At 35.0% G+C, this 22,200-nt stretch overlaps 1 protein-coding gene across 1 annotated transcript in view; it reads right to left on the bottom strand.

Annotated features, from left to right (window-relative positions):
- birc6 (baculoviral IAP repeat containing 6) overlaps nucleotides 1–22,200 on the bottom strand; it is a 255,776-nt gene that overhangs the window by 79,131 nt on the left and 154,445 nt on the right. Inside the window, 3 exon segments of the mRNA XM_051919229.1 lie at nucleotides 10,461–10,626; nucleotides 12,206–12,370; nucleotides 18,460–18,677. Coding sequence (XP_051775189.1) covers nucleotides 10,461–10,626; nucleotides 12,206–12,370; nucleotides 18,460–18,677 — 549 coding nt within the window.

Consider the following 22,200-nt stretch of genomic DNA (forward strand, 5'->3'; position numbering starts at 1 on the left):
GCACTTGAATCAAAAATATTCTTTGATCCTAAGACATAGCTGGTGTAGCACTAAGGCACACAAATATAAAAAGTATAGTCCTCGGCTAGTAGCTAATGCCAGAACAAAAGATACTACTGGCAGACAAGTCTTTGATCTGAGCAGAGACGCAGCAATGTCGATCCTTCATGAGCAAGGAGCCTCTCAACAGACAACAGCAGCTGCCTTTCAAAATAAAATACTTTCAAAAGTACCAGATTAAAAAAAAAATAATGCAGTTACCTCTTAAATTATAGTTCAATGGAAGAAACAAGAACATTACCGTTAATCACAAAGATGATAAAATATATCATGATAGTAATTATTTTAGACTATTAATGAGAAAAAAAACTTTGGAAAAAGAAAGGCAACTACAGTGAGTTAGGAAAAGTGTGGATTTGACTTTACATTTAAGTAGAACATTAATAAGTAAATTCTTCACTGTAGATAAAGGGGGATTTGAAATGCTTCACTGCAGGCTTGGGTAGATGGAAGTGGTGGTAAAATATTTAGTTTAAAAAAATAAACGTGTAACAGGTCATCAAGCAGCATCAGCATAGAAAATTCAAGTCTTTAAAATGTCATTAAACAAATGTGTACAGGGAGCATTTTATTCTGATGGACAACTTCAGTTTGCCAGAATTAGACTAGAGCAGCACCACAGAAGGCAGAGGAAATGGAAACAAAGTGACAGGACTTTCATGTGAATACTTAATTATTCAGGTAGTTAAAACTCCCACTAGAGGTAAGGCCTGTCTATTCAATATCCTTTAACAGCCAAGAGAAAGCCAGCCACACCAGAATGTCAGAGTGACTGAATAAATTTGAAATCAGACAGGGGAAGCAGATTGGGTTTTAGGATACTCTCTCAAAGTGTCTAATTATTAAAGCACGAAAGAAGAGCTTAGAGCTTAAGAGTGCAAACAAGCAAGGGCAGGTGAAAAGTGGATATAATGTGGGGTGGGGTAGCCTAAAAATTCAACTAAGCCAGACACAAGAACATTTACTCTAGAGTCAATTGACTGGCTGCAGCTGATTGAGGGCTAGAATTGTTCAAATGAGAAATGTATGTAGGAAAAAAGACTTCTTACCAAAACAGAGCATTTGGTGCATACAGAGACAAATAAAACTACAGAACGATGGGTACTCCTCCTCTTTTTGAATACACACATTAAATTTCTTAATATTCATTTATCCCTTTCATAACTTGTTTCTTTCTCTTCAATGAAAGGCTGTTGCCCACCGTATTGTCCTCACCTAGGAGCTAATGCCAGAGCAAAAGATTCTACTGACGGAAAGTCTTTGATCAGCGCAGAGATGCAGTAACTGTCTACTTTTGATCCTTCATGATCAGGCACATTAACAGCAAAAGGTACAAGGCAGGACGAAGCCCAAGTAGGAACAGCAGTCCATTTGTAAATTATTCACATACACAAGGCCATTTTTCTGATATTTTATGTGCTTAATTGAAGCAGAAAAATACTAATACTTTTTATATGGTAATGACAAAAATGTGAGTAGTTCTAAACTACTATAAATTCAAGAATATTTTCAAAATGAAATGGGACATGTGTCTCATAAGGAAAATTACATTTAGGGATGTGAATTCTAGTTTAAAGTCCCAACATTTTTTAAAACATTAATGTACCTATATAGTGTTATAAGAAAAGTCACAATAGATGGGGTCAGTCTGATTAAATGTGTCTTACACATACATAAAACTAAACATTTTTTTGTATCTTTACTAAATATGCTCTTTAAATGGGTAATGTAAAAGAAGGAAAAAAGTATTTGTTTATCATCTGGACGAACACCCAACACCCCCCCCCCAACCCCCCCCCCATCCTCCTCATCATCCCTCCCCCAGCAACAAAACCCGCAACCAAACATCCCTACCTGAAACTGCTGGTCAGAAACATTTTGGCTGATCCATCTTTACAGAATCATTTCAGCTCATTTCCATGTGTGTGATGTGTTGCCTCACATCATGCCACAGTTTTTCATTACAGCTAGGATCAACACTTTAAGCTGATCATTCAAGATGCAGAATTTCCACCATTTAAGCCATTCTTTACTCTTGTGTTTGGTCTTACTGCCAAGCCTCATAATCAAACAGATTTTTTTGGAATTAATTCTTCCTTTAATTGACTACAAGACTTCTAGGCACTACTACACTATCATGTTCCCTTTACCATGCTTTATACCTGAGATAAACTGCAAGTGTTAGCAGGCAGTGCTTTGTTTTCTTTAAATATAACACAAAGTAATTTTACAAAAAAGTTTAACCCTTATCTCAGGTGGAGCATCCAGGTGGTTTATATAACTTGTTACATTTTTTTGGGAGTTGATTTTAAAATCAGTCTTTGTCTTTCTAGAGGCACATGTATTACCAAATTCAAGAGATGCCTACAGATCTTTAGCTGTCACCACTATACTGCATCCAAGCTCACACAGTAATCTTAAAGAATGACCTCTCCAACAGCACTTAGCCTCTTTCATTCGTGTGCTATGTGAATGACTTTGGGGTCTCGATCTAAAAAGAAGAACGCCTTTGTGGGTCTTTTCAGTTAAAGGTTGTGGAAAAGATGTTAAGAGTAATGCCTTAAAAAGTCTTCACAGTATAAAGACATGTCATTTGTATTACTTCTAAAATGAGGCTCATTACAAATAAGATACCTAAAATAATTAGCAATACTGACAAGAAAAAAGTTTGCTACTAAACTTGCACGTCAAATTCTAGAAGTCTGATGTACACTCAATTCCAGTATAAGCAACAAAAATTCTAAAAGCAATTTTAAATCACTTATGTCCCTAGCTTTGTGTAATAACCAGACAATTTTTGGTTCAGAAATATCTTCAGGTAAAATAAAACAAACATGCAACATCAGGCTGAGTTCTTCCTTTAAAAGTTGATACCTTTAATCTTACAAAAGCAACAAGGCTGGACAGAAAAGAATTGAAACTAAGCTAGCTTGTGCCACCATGTTGAGCAAAATTCATTACAGCTCAAATTTTGTCTTACAACCCCAGTAAGTGCAAGACAGTCTTTAGATCATCATGCCGAATGCACATTTCCCAATTTCTCTGTTAACTTCAAAGCAAGATGCATGCCATTCAAAGCAGCTCTTTAGCATTTGGTACTAAATCCTAATCTAATAAAAAAATAAACTATTTGACATAAAACTACACAAGCTTATTCTCAACACTCAAAAACATTTATCATCATGTTACTTTGCAAAGATATTGAGCTACTTCATAATCATTACTGCATAATTTGGGAAAAAGTACCGTGTTATTTTGCAAAAGTGTTGCCAGCTTCCTGCAAGTACCATTGCGTATGTGCTTTAGGTTGTCTAGTCACAGCTAGTATGAGACAGAGAGATTCATCACGTGCGCAGCATGCATTAGGTATAATACAAAATGAAGGGAAAATTAAAAACTTGAGGGGAAGGGGAAGCTAAATACCTCATAGAAATTAAATCTTAATGGTGAGAAAACACAAACATTCAGAGGTGTTTTTTGGCATTAAAACTAATGAGTCCATAACAGAATTTTCCTACGTGCAGGCTTGGGTACTGTTTATATTAACTTAAATAATATCAGTCTCCCTTTTGAGAATTACAAGCGTCACATGCTAGCATAGCCTTAAATTTGGGGTTTGGTTTAAAATGAATAAATAGCAATGCTTTTAAAAAAAGACTGTCCTCATGGTGATGATTTTCAAATCCAATCGCTATACTAGAAATGTTCTGGTTGCACATGAGTACAGATGCTAAAAGTAGACAGAAACTTGACGAGCCGATTGGTTCAGGCCTATTGGACAGAAACAAACTTGCAGTACCTGTCAGGAAGACAATTTCACGTGCTACAAAAAGCAGTATTTTTCTAGCTAAAACTAAGCATAAGATAGAAAATTCAAAAAAAAATTGCTTAAGACAAAGCTGAGGGTTATTATAAACATTTTTAAAAATAAATTACTAACGTAAGTTTATAATTATTTTGCACACCAGTGCCCCACTGTCCCTTAATGCAGGAACAATATAGTAAATATTTCGAAAATATTTACAGTTTTTAGTAAAGAAATGAAAGAAAATAGTTTAGAAAAATCACAGTTTACATATTGTTGCATATTGTAATTCTATGCAGAATGTTACAGTATTTTGGCAACATCAGTGCTCATGGGAACACTTTACTTCAAAAGGCATTATCATGTTAACCTCTCATTCTGAGTCTGTGAAAACAGAAAAAAAAAAAAAGATTACGTATGCCTTCTATAACTTGAGAATGGCATGTCAACACTTTAATGCATTTATACCATTTAAATAAAGTGCCTACATATGCAATATTTAAAGCAAATGATCCGAGAGATTCTCTAATTACACTGAAACCGCTAGACAATTATGCTAGGTTCTCCACAACAGGCAATGTAATTAACTGTATAATGACAGAACAATACTTTTCAACAAAACATGCATCGATACATACACGCACACTGGTTTACTTCCAAGTAATACTCAGCGGCACTATGTAATTTAGAATGTGACTTGCATAGCAAGGGGTTTTAAAAAAAACAAACTCATAACAATTCCAACCAGAATGAATGCCCCTAAAAGAGATGACAAATTAAATGTACTATGTCCTTCAGTGCTGTTTACTGTCTTTGACTATTAGGTTTTAAAATACTTTTATTCTGTTCAGTCTGAAATTAAAGATTTGCTGTTTAAATATTTAACAGTTGCAGAGAAACTTCACGAGCTGGTGCAAAAAAAAAAAAGTCTAAAATACAGTTTTAGGAATTTTATTATAAATAATAATAAGTGATAAAGGGAAAACTACTTATAAAAGCAAAGAAAAAGAGCATCCTTTCATAGTGGATGGCGTGTCTTCTCTTTTGTGATGAACAGCAAAAGATGCATTTCACATGCATCATCTAAAGTAATCAGGCAATATGAATAGGCCTTCTGCTTGAAAGCTTGCTTAACAGGCCACTGGTACTTAAATCTGCAATTTTCTTACAAGTCTAACAAAATCAAAAATTACAACACCACCTGAAGACAATTTACATATGTTTAATTACAATATGAATATATACTTATCTTGATCAAAATTATTACTAAATCAAAAGTATACGCTGCATCTTCATGGTGCCGTGCACAGCTAAACAACACACTGCAATTATGAAACATAAGAGTGACCACCTGACATATTCTAAAAGTTTAGCTTACTTCCAAGAATGACAACAAAAAGAATGTTAACCTAAAGACACAAAACAAATACAAACAAACCTATTACCTTATTTAATATCATCTTTAATAATCTATCGTTTGTTTTCTTTGCCACTGCAAGATCAGTTGTTAAAAATAAATTACATCTTAAATGAAAAGTTCATACTAATACTAATTACAAACAAAATTTTAAACAAAACAAAATCATTCTTTCAAAACCGCCTTTTTCAGTGCCTACTGCAATTGCCATGTCTCTCGGTCACAGTGGACCAATGTTAATGAAATCTGACACACATATTCTTCAAAAGAGATGTCTTAGGAAAGGCCAATTTGCAATAAGATATCTCAAATATGTTTCGATATATGACTTTTTGAAATTTCTACTAAAAAGTATTGGTGGAGTTCAGACTTGTCTATCATAAAACAGAGAAACACTCTCTAACTTCAGTTATGAATTATTTTGCCTTTACACATTTATTTTCAGAGGGGTTACTTCAGCTTGTATATGAAATACATTTACCTTTTTTACTGTTCCGACAGTAAAACAGATCCTCATTACAAGTTAGTCAAACATCAGGAGAAGAGCACCGTGCTGCAGATACATAAGTTCACTTCTCCTGCTGCTTGAGGCAAGTTAACCATAAAAGTCACTTATCTTGAATTGAATGAAAGAGGATAGGAATTACGCAAGCATCTCATAGAGTGAACAAACACTGTATATTATACTCAGTATTTATGTTATACTAAAGATAAACCTCATTATGTGCAGATAGTGATGATTCCTTATTTTACCAACATTATAATTTACTGGCAAAGCTCCAGACGTGCTTTCCACCATTGTGGACCATTGCAGCAAACAGAAATTTTTACTTTACGTCACAACTTTCAAAGTCAGAAATATTAAGTTTAAGAAATCTGACGTACAATTATTCACAGACCCTCTACAACCATCACCTAACAAAACATTAATTAATGCTGTTTTACATTGCTTGCATTGAAATCTGCTATCTACAAAAATCTTTTGAGCCACCACAAGCCAACTCGGGCTACTTTTTAAGTGCATTACACTGTTAAAAAGCATTTATTTAATGTAGTCTACAAATGTATGTTTGTATTCTACTATCAACCTTATTTTTGTATAAGACTCCCTATTACAAAATATTTAATAAAACAACAGTGTTGTAACTCTTTAATGATGTAACTGACTTATTTTAAAAGATTCAGCGTTCATATTGGTTAACTTATCTTCCCACAGACACCTCAGTTTTACTTCATGCATACGTTTTAGAAAATACATTTTTAACTGAGATATACAATCATTGTGTGTATTCAACGTGTTAGAGCACTCCATCTAGGATTCCACTGTACTTTATTAAATTAGTGTGATGGATTGGACCTCATTTCATTTGTCAAACTTTTAATATATTTTATAAGTCCATAAATATTAGGTCAAAACACATCTTGTTTAATAATATTCTAGACAACTTTATACTTTTTTTCCTTGCAGAGCTAACATTAGGCCAGGTAATCGCAGGAAAGCAGGTCTATTAAAAAATAAATAAATAAATAACTATGGGAACCTGCAGGGTGACTGACTGACTGTACTGGCACATGTAAGGTGACTACACTGGTAACTTATTTACTTTTGCCCTTCAGAAACTGTCTGAATGACTTTCTATTTGCAAACATAATGGACTATTTCTGCAATGCACATTTTTCCATTTCCCTGAAATTATGAGTATGTTGAAATGAAAGATTATTGCAGTCTGGAACATTTTAATTTATATCAAGGCACATCACAGATCTAAATAGAAAAGTTGAATGTATTGAAAACTGCACTAAGGGAAGTGAAAAAAGGAAACAGTTCCTGGGTAATGAGAACTCAAAAACATTTACTTGTCAATAATAAATACACCTATTCAGGTCCTACATTATGGTAATATCTTACAGTGAAGGTGGGAATTCCAGTCTAGCATTCAACCACCAAAAATGACACACCTTTATGCAATTTGCTCAGTTTTTTTTTTAAATTGGGGTCAGGGTTGGGGTTCAGGCAAACAAAACTTAGCACCAAGCCAACTTTTTAGATATCTACTGTAGCTGACCAAAAAAAATGGCAAAATACTTTGTCTTTTTCATTTCAGATCTTAACCGGTATATGTCATGGACAATATGTTTTTAAGAAAGCTACTTAGAAATAGTTAAAATAATAATGCTTTAACCCAATAAGAAAAAAGAAAAAAAAATTTCCTATGAAGTCCACAAAAACACAAACAGGAAGCAAGTTCTATATATTATGTTAATGAGACATTACCCTGTTTAAGCTGGCGGGACATATAACCTTACAGTATATGTACACATTTTTAGCAAAAATAGTCTTTATAATAAAAGGTGTTATTTGCTTGACTTCTCATTAGATTAGAAAATGAGAGAAATAGATGAAAATTGACATTTGAATCAGCATCCATCTTATTTTAAATTACATTGTTGTTGTTACCTTTTAAATGATAGTGTTCATTTAGAACGGGCTTACTTTGAAATACTTTTAAAATTTTCTCAAAGGAATGACAGAAAATGTGCTGTATATCAAAAATATTTAGTTTGTGGAAAAAAAAACCACGAAAAATTCATGAAGATGTGTTAGCACATAAAAACGTGATAATGATTATCATCTTTCATTATAGTCACATCAGTCAAAGAAATGGTCTTAAGACATTTACAACTGACTCCTGAAAATTAACAAGTCCATAAGTCAAAAAGTTATAGATGCCATAAGGTCTGTTTCTCATAAATGACAATTTTTTTTTTTTTTTTTTATACAGTAATCCCTTGCTATATCGCACTTCGACTTTCGCGGCTTCACTCTATCGCGGATTTTATATGTAAGCATATTTAAATATATATCGCGAATTTTTTGCTGGTTCGCAGATTTCTGCGGATAATGGGTCTTTTAATTTCTGGTACATGCTTCCTCAGTTGGTTTGCCCAGTTGATTTCATACAAGGGACGCTATTGGCAGATGGCTGAGAAGCTACCCAACCAGAACGCGTATTACCTATTAAATAAAACTCCTCAAATATATTGTGAGCACGGGGGATGTTCGCACCCCTAGAGGATACTGCCACTCCTCAAAAAGCACTGAAAGATTACCTTCACATTGCTCTCTTCCTTGCTGGGCTTAAATGTGGCTGCTTTGTCAAGCGATAAGCTTCCTGCATGGTGCTTCGCATACTTAAAAGATCAAACAGCACATATTGATTTTTGATTGTTTGCTTTTCTCTCTCTCTCGCTCTGACATTCTCTGCTCCTGACGGAGGGGGTGTGAGCAGGGGGGCTGTTCGCACCCCTAGACGATACGGACACTCGTCTAAAAATGCTGAAAGATTATCTTCACGTTGCTCCCTTTCTTGCAACTATTTGTCAAGTGACATGCTTCCCGCACGGTGCTTCACATACTTAAAAGCTCGAAGGGCATGTATTGATTTTTAATTGTTTGTTTTACTCTGTCTCTCTCACTCTCTCTGACATTCTCTGCTCCTGACGGAGGGGGTGTGAGCAGGGGGGCTGTTCGCACCCCTAGACGATACGGACGCTCCTCTAAAAAATGCTGAAAGACTACCTTTACATTGCCCCCTTCCTAGCAGCTGCTTTGTCCGGCGGTGCTTTGCATACTTAAAAGCCCAAACAGCCCTATTGATTTCTGATTGTTTGCTTTTTTCTCTCTCTCTCTCTGACATTCTCTGCTCCTGACGCACACTCCTTTGAAGAGGAAGATATGTTTGCATTCTTTTAATTGTGAGACGGAACTGTCATCTCTGTCTTGTTATGGAGCACAGTTTAAACTTTTGAAAAAGAGACAAATGTTTGTTTGCAGTGTTTGAATAACGTTCCTGTCTCTCTACAACTTCCTGTGTTTCTGTGCAAATCTGTGACCCAAGCATGACAATATAAAAATAACCATGTAAACATATGGTTTCTACTTCGCGGATTTTCACCTTTCGCGGGGGGTTCTGGAACGCAACCCCCGCGATGGAGGAGGGATTACTGTATATAATAAGCTTCTGGTTGATTTTGCAACTTCTCTCATTGCGCTATGTATCACAGTTCGCTTGCCTTACTGATTTATTTGCACGAATCCGAGAGACATGCAGTGGGCCAAGAGGAGGGGGCGGGGACCTCCTCACTCACGCTCCAGACTTGGGGCGTGTACCTCATCTCCGCTTAGCTAGCGAATGCGAGAACTACTTAACAGATTTAGATCAGGTTTTTTTCTATAATTTGCTTGAACATTCCAGTTGATTTGCGACTTCTCTCATCGTGCTATGAATCACAGTTCGCTTGCAGGAGCGATATATTAATGGTAATCTGAGACAGAGGCTGCGGGCCGAGGGGAGGAGGAACCAGGCGGGGTCCTCCTCACCATCCTGTTTCACTACTACGTGGGCGGAGCGACAGGGGACGGCTAGTATAATATTATATTATATATATATAAAAAATATATATGCCTTGAAAACCAAGACACTTCCAAGGTTTTTATGTTGACCACAATAATTACTGAGAATTTTAAAATATTTTATCGTGTTGAAAAAGAACAAGATTTTCACATCTGTTGCTCAATAACTCCTTAATGGTTAAGCACATTAAAATCCCTCTTTTCTGAATGCTCATTTTATGACAAACGAAAAACGTCAATATTCAGTTTTTATCTCAGACAACTAATAAGCAAGCAAAACAAAAGTCTTTTGAGACAGCAGGGCTGAGAAGGAGCAGACACTCTGCGAGGATCTACCAGGGACGCTGCTTAGGGAGGAGGAGGGTGTGCATTCCAATCAGCCCTCATTTGTCTACCAGTGATTGAGTTGACTGTGGTGAATTCTACATGCTGTATAACATTTCAATAATATTTAGTAAGCTATTGAGATAATTATTATTACTGTTCTTTCCTGCAAACATACTTCTGTTTCTTGAAATTCTGCACTTAATTTCACAGTAAAATTTTGCAAGGGCTTAATAAGATGAGATGCACTAGATGCTAAATGATACTCACATTTAGGAGGTCTCAAGTTTCTGATTTGCTTAGTTATTTTATACATGTAACATACATTTTATCACTCTTCTAGGTAAATAAAAACATTAAGAAAATCACAATATTCAACTTTAAATATGATAATATAACAAAGGGAACAATGAATAACGGGGAAACATAAACCACAATACCTGAATCATTACGTAGGTAAGATGACATAGCAGGGATGAGACAAGACTGGCTAAGTAACTCCTGAAGAACACATGGAAGAGCATTACTGTTTTGTCCTCTGCCCTCACCATTCTGGGGATCTCCAGTCACACTGCTACCAGCTGTATTGATGTAACTTGCAAGAACCTGAAAAAAAAAAAAAAAGTGTATCAAAAAATGTTTCTTTAACTTAAATTCATACACTAACATTTCATCATTTATGCTCATGGTTATTTTACAAAGCTATAGATATATTAGAACCAGATGAACTATTTGAATGGTTTCCCAATTATTATCAGTACAACTTATATAGAAGTATTTTTATCTCTCTAGTAGGATTCAAGGATTTTATTCAAGTGCCTGTTTACATAGTGACAAATTTATTTTACATCATAAAAACCCATGAAATACAAAAATATTGAATGACAAAAGTCTATAGAATATAAAATTACATAAAAAGGAACAAGTTATTATAAAATAAAAAAAAAGTGCAAAAAATACTTAAGTAGAATTAAAGTGTTAATTTGAAAAAAAAAAAAAACTGCAGCAGCCTACAGCTAATCTGAAGTGAACTTCAAAGTTTTGGAACATAACAACCAAACACTCAAGCTCCAGATGTTTTATACCTGTATTTTGGAACCACAAGACGACAGGCATCTGCAGAGCAAAGAGCTCTGCTAGGCACATAACAGCTTATCAAAGTCGATAAAAACACAATAGTAGTAGTAACCAACTACAAATGTACCAAATTTTGCCCAGTGAGCTTTTGAAGCCATAACTACAGAGTTATGCAGATTATTTCATTCCATTCTACTTAGGGAGTCCTCATTTTAATAAATTGAAATGTAAATACCTATTGAATTCTCACATGAGTAACAATAATGTACAACAGATCGAAAGCCTTTTTCAGTCAGACTATTGGTAAAGCTGCAGATCATTTACAATTGTCTGTCATAATGTATGAGCCCTAGTTCTTCCGCTAATCACTGTCCTCAGAATAACTTAAAAAGGTCATAATAAAAATGCTTAAAAATGATACCCAAATCATTTAATCCAACTGCATTTAGAACAATGAAGAACATATGCTTTTATTCTGATTGACCTCCGACAACTACCTCAAAGGAGAAGACCCAAGAAAGATAAATAAGGGCAATTTTGATACACAGCATTCATAAAACTTGAATTTCGGTACACTCTGTTTGTTCATTTAGAAGCAGTTACGTACTGGGGAAATTAAGAGACCTGTGATATCTGAACCCCAGCAAATACTACCTTGAGTTTCCCGTCCAAGTTGTAATTCAGAGGGCGTAGTAACACAGCATGTTCCAACTCTGCTTTAAGACGGACAGAAGGTTATAGGAAGTTGGGACACCTGTGTAAATTGTTTGCTTCAACTTGTAGGTCTTCATTTACTTTAATTGCTTCAAAACATCTACAGGTTGTAACCTATTATTTGTTCCCTAAAGAAGACCCATTTGTAATATTCTGAAATTTCCCTTTTTTTCAGTTTTTACCACTCTAAACTTTAAATTTAAATCTCTGGCAGTTTACTGCTTACCTTTTCACCATTTCAGGTTACTCACTGCATTTCAACTGATTAAATTTGAAGAAAAACTGGAAAAATTGAGATGTTCTAAAACCTGGCTGTTTGTGTATAATACATCAAAAAAGAATAAACATATTTTAACCACTTCTGTGAATACATTTTCAGCATTTTAAGACTTACCTGTAATAGGCAGGTAACATGTTCTTCTTCTAGCCTCTGTTTTGTTAAAGCCTGTTCAACATCCCAGCCTGATGCAGTGGACCCAGTTCCAAATCCTGTCCCTTTAGCCCAGTAAAGCTGCTGTTCTTCACTGGAAGCATTCACATGTCCACTTGAAACATGAGGCTAGACAATTTAAATGAAAAAACAGTCAAAATAAATATTCCATGATAAGCATATCTTGAGAAAAATAACTATCAGCAAGTCATTATTTTGTAACATCAAACTTCTTTCAAAATTGTGAATCACTAATTCCTCTGTATAACATTTACTGGCTATATTATAGCACTATGTCAACGGATAAGATCATCTTTACTGAAAAAGTAATGGACAACAGTAAAACAGAAACTAGAAATCACTACCAAAACATCTCATACAAAAATGAAAATCATTATTATTGACAAATGTATGGTGCTTGTGATATATATTAGTTAATGATTGGTTTATAAGCTGCTTTTCACTAGTAAAAGACATAATCAAGGACATACTGCCTAGCGTACTGCCTTCACAAGGCAGTAGCATCAAATATCATTGTGCAAAGAAAATCAAAAGCAACATTACATCCATTCATCCATTGTCTCTTGCTGCTATTTTGACAAGAGCCAGTCCTGGATGGCATTCCAGTTCATTACACTCACGACTGGCCAACGAAGAGCATACAACAAACAATCAAAGCATATAACGTGCTCAATTATTGATCTTTAATGTGAGTGACTTTATTTATTTTTTAACATTTAAACTGAAAGCCAGACCAAGACCATTAAAAAGAACACAGCTCTCTGGGCAGCAACAGCCTTTCAATTTTGATTGTTCAGTTCAAAAGATTGGGTACAGTTTACTGAATTCCATTTCCACTAGACCATGCTTGCCAAGAGTCATCAGGTTCATTTGTATGCCAAATTTATCAAATGGAAGAATGACTAAAACAGGAGAGTAAGTGCAGGTCTGTCTGCTAAGTTTGCCAAGCAGTTACCAATTATAAAATGGTTTAAGAGAGTAAAAGAAGTAAAAGGACCCATTGCTGTGTATCTAAGTGGCTCCAAATTGGATACAAGCAGACAGTTTGTGGGGACTGCAGTTTGGGTCCTGCACTCCCTAACAAGTGAGTGCAAATGATGGGGAAAGTTCAAGGAAAGCTGTCAACTGCAGGGAATTGGCTTTGGCCAACAGCTTGCTGTTCTCATTTCCTATTGTTAAGTACTCCATTAATAAACCAAGATCAGAAAATGGTCTGTGGGACAACACAATCATAGACTGTAAAAATAAGGGAAATAAAAGATGCAATCTAAAGCAAGTATCCTGAAAAGTATTGTGTTTTGCAATATGATTGCTAAGTATGGATGACTTGATGTTTCTGAAAATGTGTTTTTATCCTAGGCATCATTGAAGGCACAGTAATAAGCACAGCTGCTTCTTAAGTCCACTAGAATCTTAGCCTTCATTACAGCCTGCTTTGGCGGTTTACATTTTCTTCTGTCTTTTGAAAATTTTTCTCATAGCACCCTGTTTTTCCTTCTACTGCCTAAAGTTGTTGTTTTGCAGTTGGTTCCTGCCTTTTGCCTAAGGCTGCAGGCACAGGCTCCAGCTCTCCTGTTTTCCCAAATAAGTTTGAAAATGAATGGAAGTTTTAGTACTTGTTCAAAATAATGAATCTTTTGATCCCACTGCTAAATACACTCAGAGTGAACATGTAAAGAAAAACATTTGGTTAATGGTATTTAAAAAAATAGAGGAATTACATAAGTACATGAGGCAAAGCATGTGTTTCTATACAGGTGTGGTCCTAGAGATAATTAAGCAACTACAACCCTTCACGTTTAAGTTGTGTATAAAAATGCTAGACAGGCCTAATGTCTCATTATGTTGACTACCATAGCTCAAAGAAGAGAGCACAGTGACTTTGAGAGAGGATCAATAGTCAGGGCACGTTTGTCACAAGACATAGTGACAAACCCTGCTCAACTTTCTGATGTTTTACAAGGAACAAAAGGTAAGGGCATTTAGGCAAAGATGTTGGAGGGGAATACAACATCAGATGGAAGCAATTGTGAACAAAAGCAAAAACACATCAGCTGATGTTAGTGTACAGATTCAAGATTCAAAGAAAAACAGACAAGCAAGTCTGGATTATCTGACTGCAAATGTCAATCTAATGATTTCCTAACTGGGCAATTTAAATAAATACAAAGCAATAGTGTGTAATTATGATCCTCTTGTAGTGACTGAGCACTCTCTCAGGATGCTAATGCCTCTTTCCACAAACCACTTGTGATTTCTCAATAATGAAAGATTCTGGAGCAGTGTCTGAGATGATATTTCCTACCACAATCATCAAAACACTCAAAATTTGTTTTACGAAAAAAACAGCATTAAAGTCCTCAAATACGATCCTAATACATGTAAATTAATAAAAATAATAATAAACCAAAAATAGCAGTTCATGAAGCAGTTTTGGCACCCTAACACCCTATTAAAGATTATTTATGTAGGTGTGTACAGATTAGACAAATGAGAGTTTAACAATAAAGATCACTTCTCAAAAACACACACAAAAATATTAAATGTCTTTATAGGTACAGTATTAAATGTTAACAGTTATATGGACCTTGAAAAGACCTTTCATTGAAAAAGCAATTGACAACCTTAACCACTGGGATCATACCCATGCACTCATTTTCAAACCTCCTCAATAAAAATAATTAACATCTTGCTATACATACAATAACAGTTTATTTCATTTCGAACATTAGAAAACATTTCAGTAATAACAAAACATCATGCTGAAGATATGGAATGGTAAAAATAAAGACAGGGAATAAATCAAATACATCTTAGTAAATATTTATTCAGCAGCCTCTACTGACGCACAACAGAACTGTACATTGTTGATTACTATCCTCTATGACATAACTAAAAAGAAGACCCCCAACAAGAACAGCATGAAAAAACCAAGAAAATGTTTTTTCATCCTTAATAGTCTACGAAGCACTTTGATTAACTTAATTAATTCCATTATGAGGCATATAATCCATCAGGGTGTAGTCTACTTGCTTAAAACGCCATCAGGAGGGAGGAGTAAGGGATGCCTAGTGAAACTCCACAGCATCAGGTATTTTTTCTTTTGTTCACTTTTGTCAAGTCAGGTGCTAATATACCTAAGGCTGTGTTTTTAAAATAAATGCAAACTAAAATCAAACAACTGCTTACAGTCATTTAACTCAAATTAAACAATGTCATTACATTTATAAACATTTTTCTAATTAATTTTATTATTTGGAATTTTATACCACATAGCAATAAACAAATTATTGCATAAAATAAGATTTTAATTAAACTCTCATGTCGAAATAAACAAATTATTGCATAAAATAAGATTTTAATTAAACTCTCATGTCGAAATAAATGTAACTGTATATTAGAAAAAATAATAGAAAAATTCTTTCTAGCCAATTCTTTTGAAATTAACAACCATATTAATTTGTGCTATCATAAGCAAATAATATCCTTTGTAGCAACAAGCATAAATCCCTGCAGAAAACAAATTATATATTAAGCTGTATGAAAATCATTTTTAAGGCTTTAATATCTTGGGATGGCATCTCTTCTTCTTATTATGTAAATCAAACATGCATGCTCTCACAATCCATGGCTCAATAACCCAAGAGAAACATAAATCAGGTGTACAACACAGGTCACCTTGACAGATAACAGTTTATTTGCATCTTATACCAGCCATAAGTCTTTGATTCCACTAAGAACAACTCCAGTCAAGTCTGCTTTGTAGCCCTAGAAACCACAATCTGCTGTCATGTAAAGTCCTTATAAAGCAATAATTTTCATTTTAATGCTATTAAATTTTAAACAATACAGAATTTAAATAGCTCTAAATGGAGAAAACACAATTTAAGGACATAGTAAGTTTATTATATACTATAGCTGTGAAATCTTTTGTAATATGGAGCATAAATATATCTCTGCACATTTTCATTTACACGCAATTCAAATTTTGATCATGTAGGAAAAAAAAATGCAAGATAATCAAAATGTAATTGTTCACAGCTTGTAAGTACACTATAGTTTTAAGTTTTCTGTATAAGGCAACTGAAGTTAGAGTATAGTATGCTCACAGATGTATATGTATTTACATTAGTTTTAATATGAAGCCAGATGTTAAACGTTAACAGTCTGAATCAAACATTTCCAAAGAATTACTGTTCTACAGTAGATCAACTGCATTTGAGCCATGTTAGGTACAGAACTAAATGCTGAATATCAATTTAAATTCAGTTTTATTTTAGGTGTACCTTGTCAGGTACCCTACTGCAGGGAATTCGGGGGACAGTTTAAATTTCCATGTTCAAAAGTCTGGGCAAATTGTGGACAAGCCAAAGAAAAGAAAGAAAAAATGCTTTATTTATTTTTGTGTTTGACACGAAACTGCCAAAATAATGACATCTGTTTAGTTTCAAAGTGGAAAAGCTGCATTAGCACTTAAGTTATTTCTTTTCACAATGGTGTCAGAAACACAAAGGAACTTTACTGTGAGCAGCACTCAATGTTCAATATGCAACTGTTTATTTAATACAGAGGCTAGCCTGACTGGTATTAGTTAACGGTGCAGGCAAAACAAAAAGCTATATGTCAACATATTTATACAGAATTTAGCATCAAATGAATAGGAACAGTTACATTTAATTTAAAATCAAGAAAGGCAGGAATGAGAGCAGTAGCCATATTATATAAAGCTGCTGAACACAGGCCTATGCAAAGTTGAACACAAACCAATTTTATTTTTCTAGGATTTGTGATGTCCCAGTAATCTGTATTTAGTGACTGGAACTACAATGACTGAAAATTACAAATTCTCCATTTCTAGTCCACTTTAATGCAGGATAAGTGTCTGTCCAATTGCCATGTCTCTGTCATTCCAACAGGCACATTACAAACATTTTTAGTAATAAAATGCATTGCACTTGTCATTTCAATAGATGGCACATTACAAACATTAAAACTGCTTTTACGAATTCCATACCAAATGGCCTGTAACAGAGGTATATGCGTTGCATGTTGTACTGCAAACATTACTTAAATTTCAACCCGTCTTAGACGGATAGCATAGCAAGTGTGCAATAATTCACTAAACTCACTGCAAGGCTGGAAATTTTCAAATACGACTGTTTTACACTGTGCTTCTTCTAGAAGGTTACATTTAAAAAATGTTAGGATTCCTGAATGTGTAATTCACACAATATCAAGTTACGGTAGTCGTAATTTACATTAAATTTACACATATCATATATAATGTATATTTAAAAATAATAGTTATCAATGTTGCAATTATAAAGATAGTATCAGTAACGAACTTGACAATTTTAAATTCATTATTATTATAGTCTCAAAAATAGCAGACCAAATACAAAAAGCCTAAACTCCGTGCACTGTATAGACTCAGAAAATGTACACTTGCTCCATGCAGTGACTTCAACGGCAACATACAAAATCTTACACTGGGAGCAGATATTTGTCCTAATTTTTACATGTCACACGCATCTTCCATATTAACATAAAATGGTAAGTCAAAGCCTATTTGAATTATTAAGACATTTTGGATACAGCAGATGATAAAAAATGCTAAATAATAAATAGTGTGAATCTTAAGCACGCACAGATACTCTCAACCAATATACTTCTGCACTGCTTCACTAAAAGATAATCAAAATAAGCAAACCAGTTATTGAAATTACAACAAGTTAAAAGTGACTACTAAGAGACTTTTTTGCACAGTCTGTGATGTATGTTCCAGGTTTATAAGAAACATTGTGGTATATAAATAGAATTATTATTATTATTGCAACTACCAAAAAAGTACCCCTAATGTTCCACTTACGATACTGACAAAATTACAAGGAGATATACTTAAGGAGCATTGTATAAAAAAAGGAATCATGCACGTTTGATGCAGCAGTAAACTAGAAAGAAACAGATGGTTATGTTTCAATATGAACTTATTTTGCATCATGTTCAAGAAATAATGAAAGGTAAACACCACCAAACATGAATAAAAACATTTTTTTTTACAATGTGAGTAATGATAAACTTATTATATTTCTCAGGAAAAATTCTACTTCTAAAATTTCCAGCCTGATTTATCAGCGAAAGTAATTCAAATCCTAGTATAATAGGAAAGCAGATTGTTAACCCAAGGCTGAACTCACCTCTGCCTGGTTGGGACTTGCATTAGGCACTCTGGGGGCATGGTGGCTTAGAGCAGACAAGCAAGCCAGAATAAGATGGATTGCACCGATCTCCAAAGCCATGCGCCTGAGGAGTACTCCATCATCAGTAGTCAATGGGGTGGTGCTGAACAGAGTGCGCAGAACATGAAATGGGAGAGTAGGGAGAACATTTGCTGATGGTGATTGCAGGATGTGACCTGATTACAAAGAAAACATGACAGAAAACAAATCAGACACAAGATACAACATTGCATCACTTTAGAAATAAGCTTTTCAAAATGGACTGTTTCCTTCTGCAGTAAACTTGTGCTGACAGAATACATAAATAATGCAAACATATGCACCATACAGATAGACAGCCCTGGCAAGAGGCAGTGCAAGACAGTTTATCGGAGTATAATTATTTATCAAACGTATGGTGCTTGCATGATATAGTATATTTTAATGCAAATGGCAATTTCTTTGATTTCAAACAAAACATGAACATGAGGCAGTGAAGCACAGTGTGCTAATAATCACTGAAATCATTCAAAGCAAATTCCGTATTTGAACATATGGTAGCACATAAATGTAACTGGTATAAGAATATCTTCAGCCAATGGTCACCAATAAGAATCATGTAATCTGAACTGAAGCAATATGTTTAGGACACTCCGCTGTCAAATGTGGTGAGGAGTTGGCTCAGATGGAACTGACATTTACTGTACAAATCTGAAAGACCTAAATAGAGAGTGAAGGTCACTCAGCCAAGGATGTATTCAACACTCATCTCCTAACATTTTTCAGCATCCCAGGAGGACCATGGGCACAATTCTGAATTCTACTTGACATCACTGCAGTATTTAAAAAGCTGGACATTATAGAAATGTCTTGATTAGCGCACTTCTTCAATGGAAGACACACACAAAACGATGATAAACACTGCCTGCTTAATTTCTGCTTTTTCTTATTAAATCATGGAGACAACAGAGCTTGTTTTAATTATTAAGGAATCATGCTATTCTTTCTCCCTAGGAAAACAAATACTGTATCTGGTACTGAAACACAAACTCTGGGTGATAGTCAAAACACAAATCCAATATAAACCAACTGGACTTAGCCCATGCTATTCAACAAGGAAACAGCACTGGGTTCCTTGCAATGGGGTGTGGGACTTTGCCAATCCAAATTACAGCAGCTTGTGGATAATGAAAATGCAAGACGAGGTCATCTGAACAATTACAGGAGATATCACTTGGCCTTTTCTGATGCAAGATGCACCAATTACAGCACACTATAGAGAGACTTGAGATGACCAGATACTTCTAGAGGGCTATCCTCTTTCAGCTGAGCTGGGAGCATCTTGGACATTCATTAGAAGATAGATAGATAGATAGATAGATACTTTATTAATCCCAATGGGAAATTCACATTCTTCAGCAGCAGCATACTGATACAATAAATAATATTAAATTAAAGAATGATAATAATACAGGTGAAAAAAACAGACAATAACTTTGTATAATGTTAAATATTAACATTTACCCCCCCTGGTGGAATTAAAGAGTCGCATAGTTTGGGGGAGGAACGATCGCAGGTATAAACAGCTGGTAGAGGTAGAGATGTCTGCTGTGACCATCTCACTAGTACACCACTCACTGAAAAGTGAGACAAAAATATTTTGAGAGTTTTATTTTTCCCTTAGCTTGGAGATGCCACAGCTGTACCACAAGTTCATAGTCAATTATCTTACAAGGTTATCCATTGTTAAATACTGTTCAAAATCGCATAAAAGAAGTATTGACAAAAGTTTATTAAAAAGAATATATTAAATCAAAGCCTGACTAGATATTTGTTGTATGTACCAAAAACCCAGCACCTCTTTCAGGTATACTGCTCAAAAATAAATTAGCACAATAAATAAGCAGTTCTTTTTTTAAACAAAGAATGGTTTACATTTCCTTGATTGTACCAAATATATCAATACTGTTAACAAACCTCTGCTTTGAGATCTTACAGCTCTCACGATAAACAAAAAACTCATCTGTACCATGAATAGAAAAGTTTCTGTTGAGTAGCTTTTACTTGCTATTTCACCATATCCTGATGCACATCAAACTGGTGGAATATTGTCAGTGTTATATGTGCATCTTTGCCTCCACACCATCAAGCATTCAGTCCTGGCTGTCAAAGACTCATGTATGCTAAAGTAACCACCTGTTGTGCAGATGAACCATGTGCCTGATAGTAAAGACTTTATATATCCAGCACCCTTTAAATTGCAACCTGGTAATGTTCACTGGGCCTTTAGCATGGACTATCTTACCAGTGATTAAGGGGTTACGTATAGCTTATCGTAAATAGATATACAGTTGTGGTGAGAAGTTTACATACTCTTATCATGGACGTGAATGTTTCTTTGAATTGTTCCTTTTCTGGGATGGAATGATTATACAACTTAGATCACTAATGACTGTAAAAAAAAACTATTTGGTGAAAAAATTTATTTTGGATTTTGTAAAATCCATACAGGGTCAAAAATATACATACAGGGTCAAAGAAATTATTATATTTTATATATTATATATATATATATATATATATATACACACACACACACACACCCCTCAACTAATATCTGGTTGAATGTCCTTTAGTAAACTGCACCTTGACCAGAATTATGCGAAAGGTACAATCATGCCACCCCAAAAAAGGAACAGTTCAATGAAATCATTGAAAATGCACAATTACCATGATATTCGTTTCCATGGTAAGTGTATGTAAACTTCTAACTGCAACTGTACTATTAGCAGATGGGGCATTTAAGGTCAAATAAGTTAAAACAAAGAGAAAAATGTAATTTCCTACAAGATCTTGCAGACAATAGCTGTGAATGAAAAAAGGATGCTAGGGTGCAATTATGTTAAATATTTACACTGATATCTGGGACAGATCACAAGTTCCCATACAAGACTAATCTGGGTCAGCTGGACCTTCAAATAAGGAACATTTTGAACTAGATTTCCAATGTGAACTGTTTGCTAGATAAAAGTTTAAAATTAACAACTGGTCTGGAACACAATTTGCAGAGTTAAATAAATAAATAAATAAACAAACAAACATCTAGGGCGGCACGGTGGCGCAGTGGGTAGCGCTGCTGCCTCGCAGTTGGGAGACCTGGGTTCGCTTCCCGGGTCCTCCCTGCTTGGAGTATGCATGTTCTCCCCGTGTCTGCGTGGGTTTCCTCCCACAGTCCAAAGACATGCAGGTTAGGTGGATTGGTGATTCTAAATTGGCCCTGGTGTGTGCTTGGGGTGTGGGTGTGTTTGTGTGTGTCCTGCGGTGGGCTGGCACCCTGCCCAGGATTGTTTCCTGCCTTGAGCCCTGTGTTGGCTGGGATTGGCTCCAGCAGACCCCCGTGACCCTGTATTCGGATTCAGCAGGTTGGAAAATGGATGGATGGATGGATAAATATTTAAGCTTACTATAGATGACAGAACACTTAAATACAATGGCCAAAAATTTGAAAAGCCTGCCAGCAAATGTGTCAACTTTCATCTCTCTCTCTCTCACACAACTTTTGTAACATGGTTTAAAAGCCATTAATTTAATGCAGCCCGCTACAACTACAGCAGCCTTTTAAGAAAGAATAACACGTTTCATATTTACAACCATAATATCTGTTATATTTTACTCCGTTCTTGTTAACTTTCCATTTTTTTCATGTTAACAGTAATTTTA

Source organism: Erpetoichthys calabaricus, chromosome 15, assembly GCF_900747795.2.
Source record: "Erpetoichthys calabaricus chromosome 15, fErpCal1.3, whole genome shotgun sequence".
Taxonomy (NCBI): domain Eukaryota; kingdom Metazoa; phylum Chordata; class Cladistia; order Polypteriformes; family Polypteridae; genus Erpetoichthys; species Erpetoichthys calabaricus.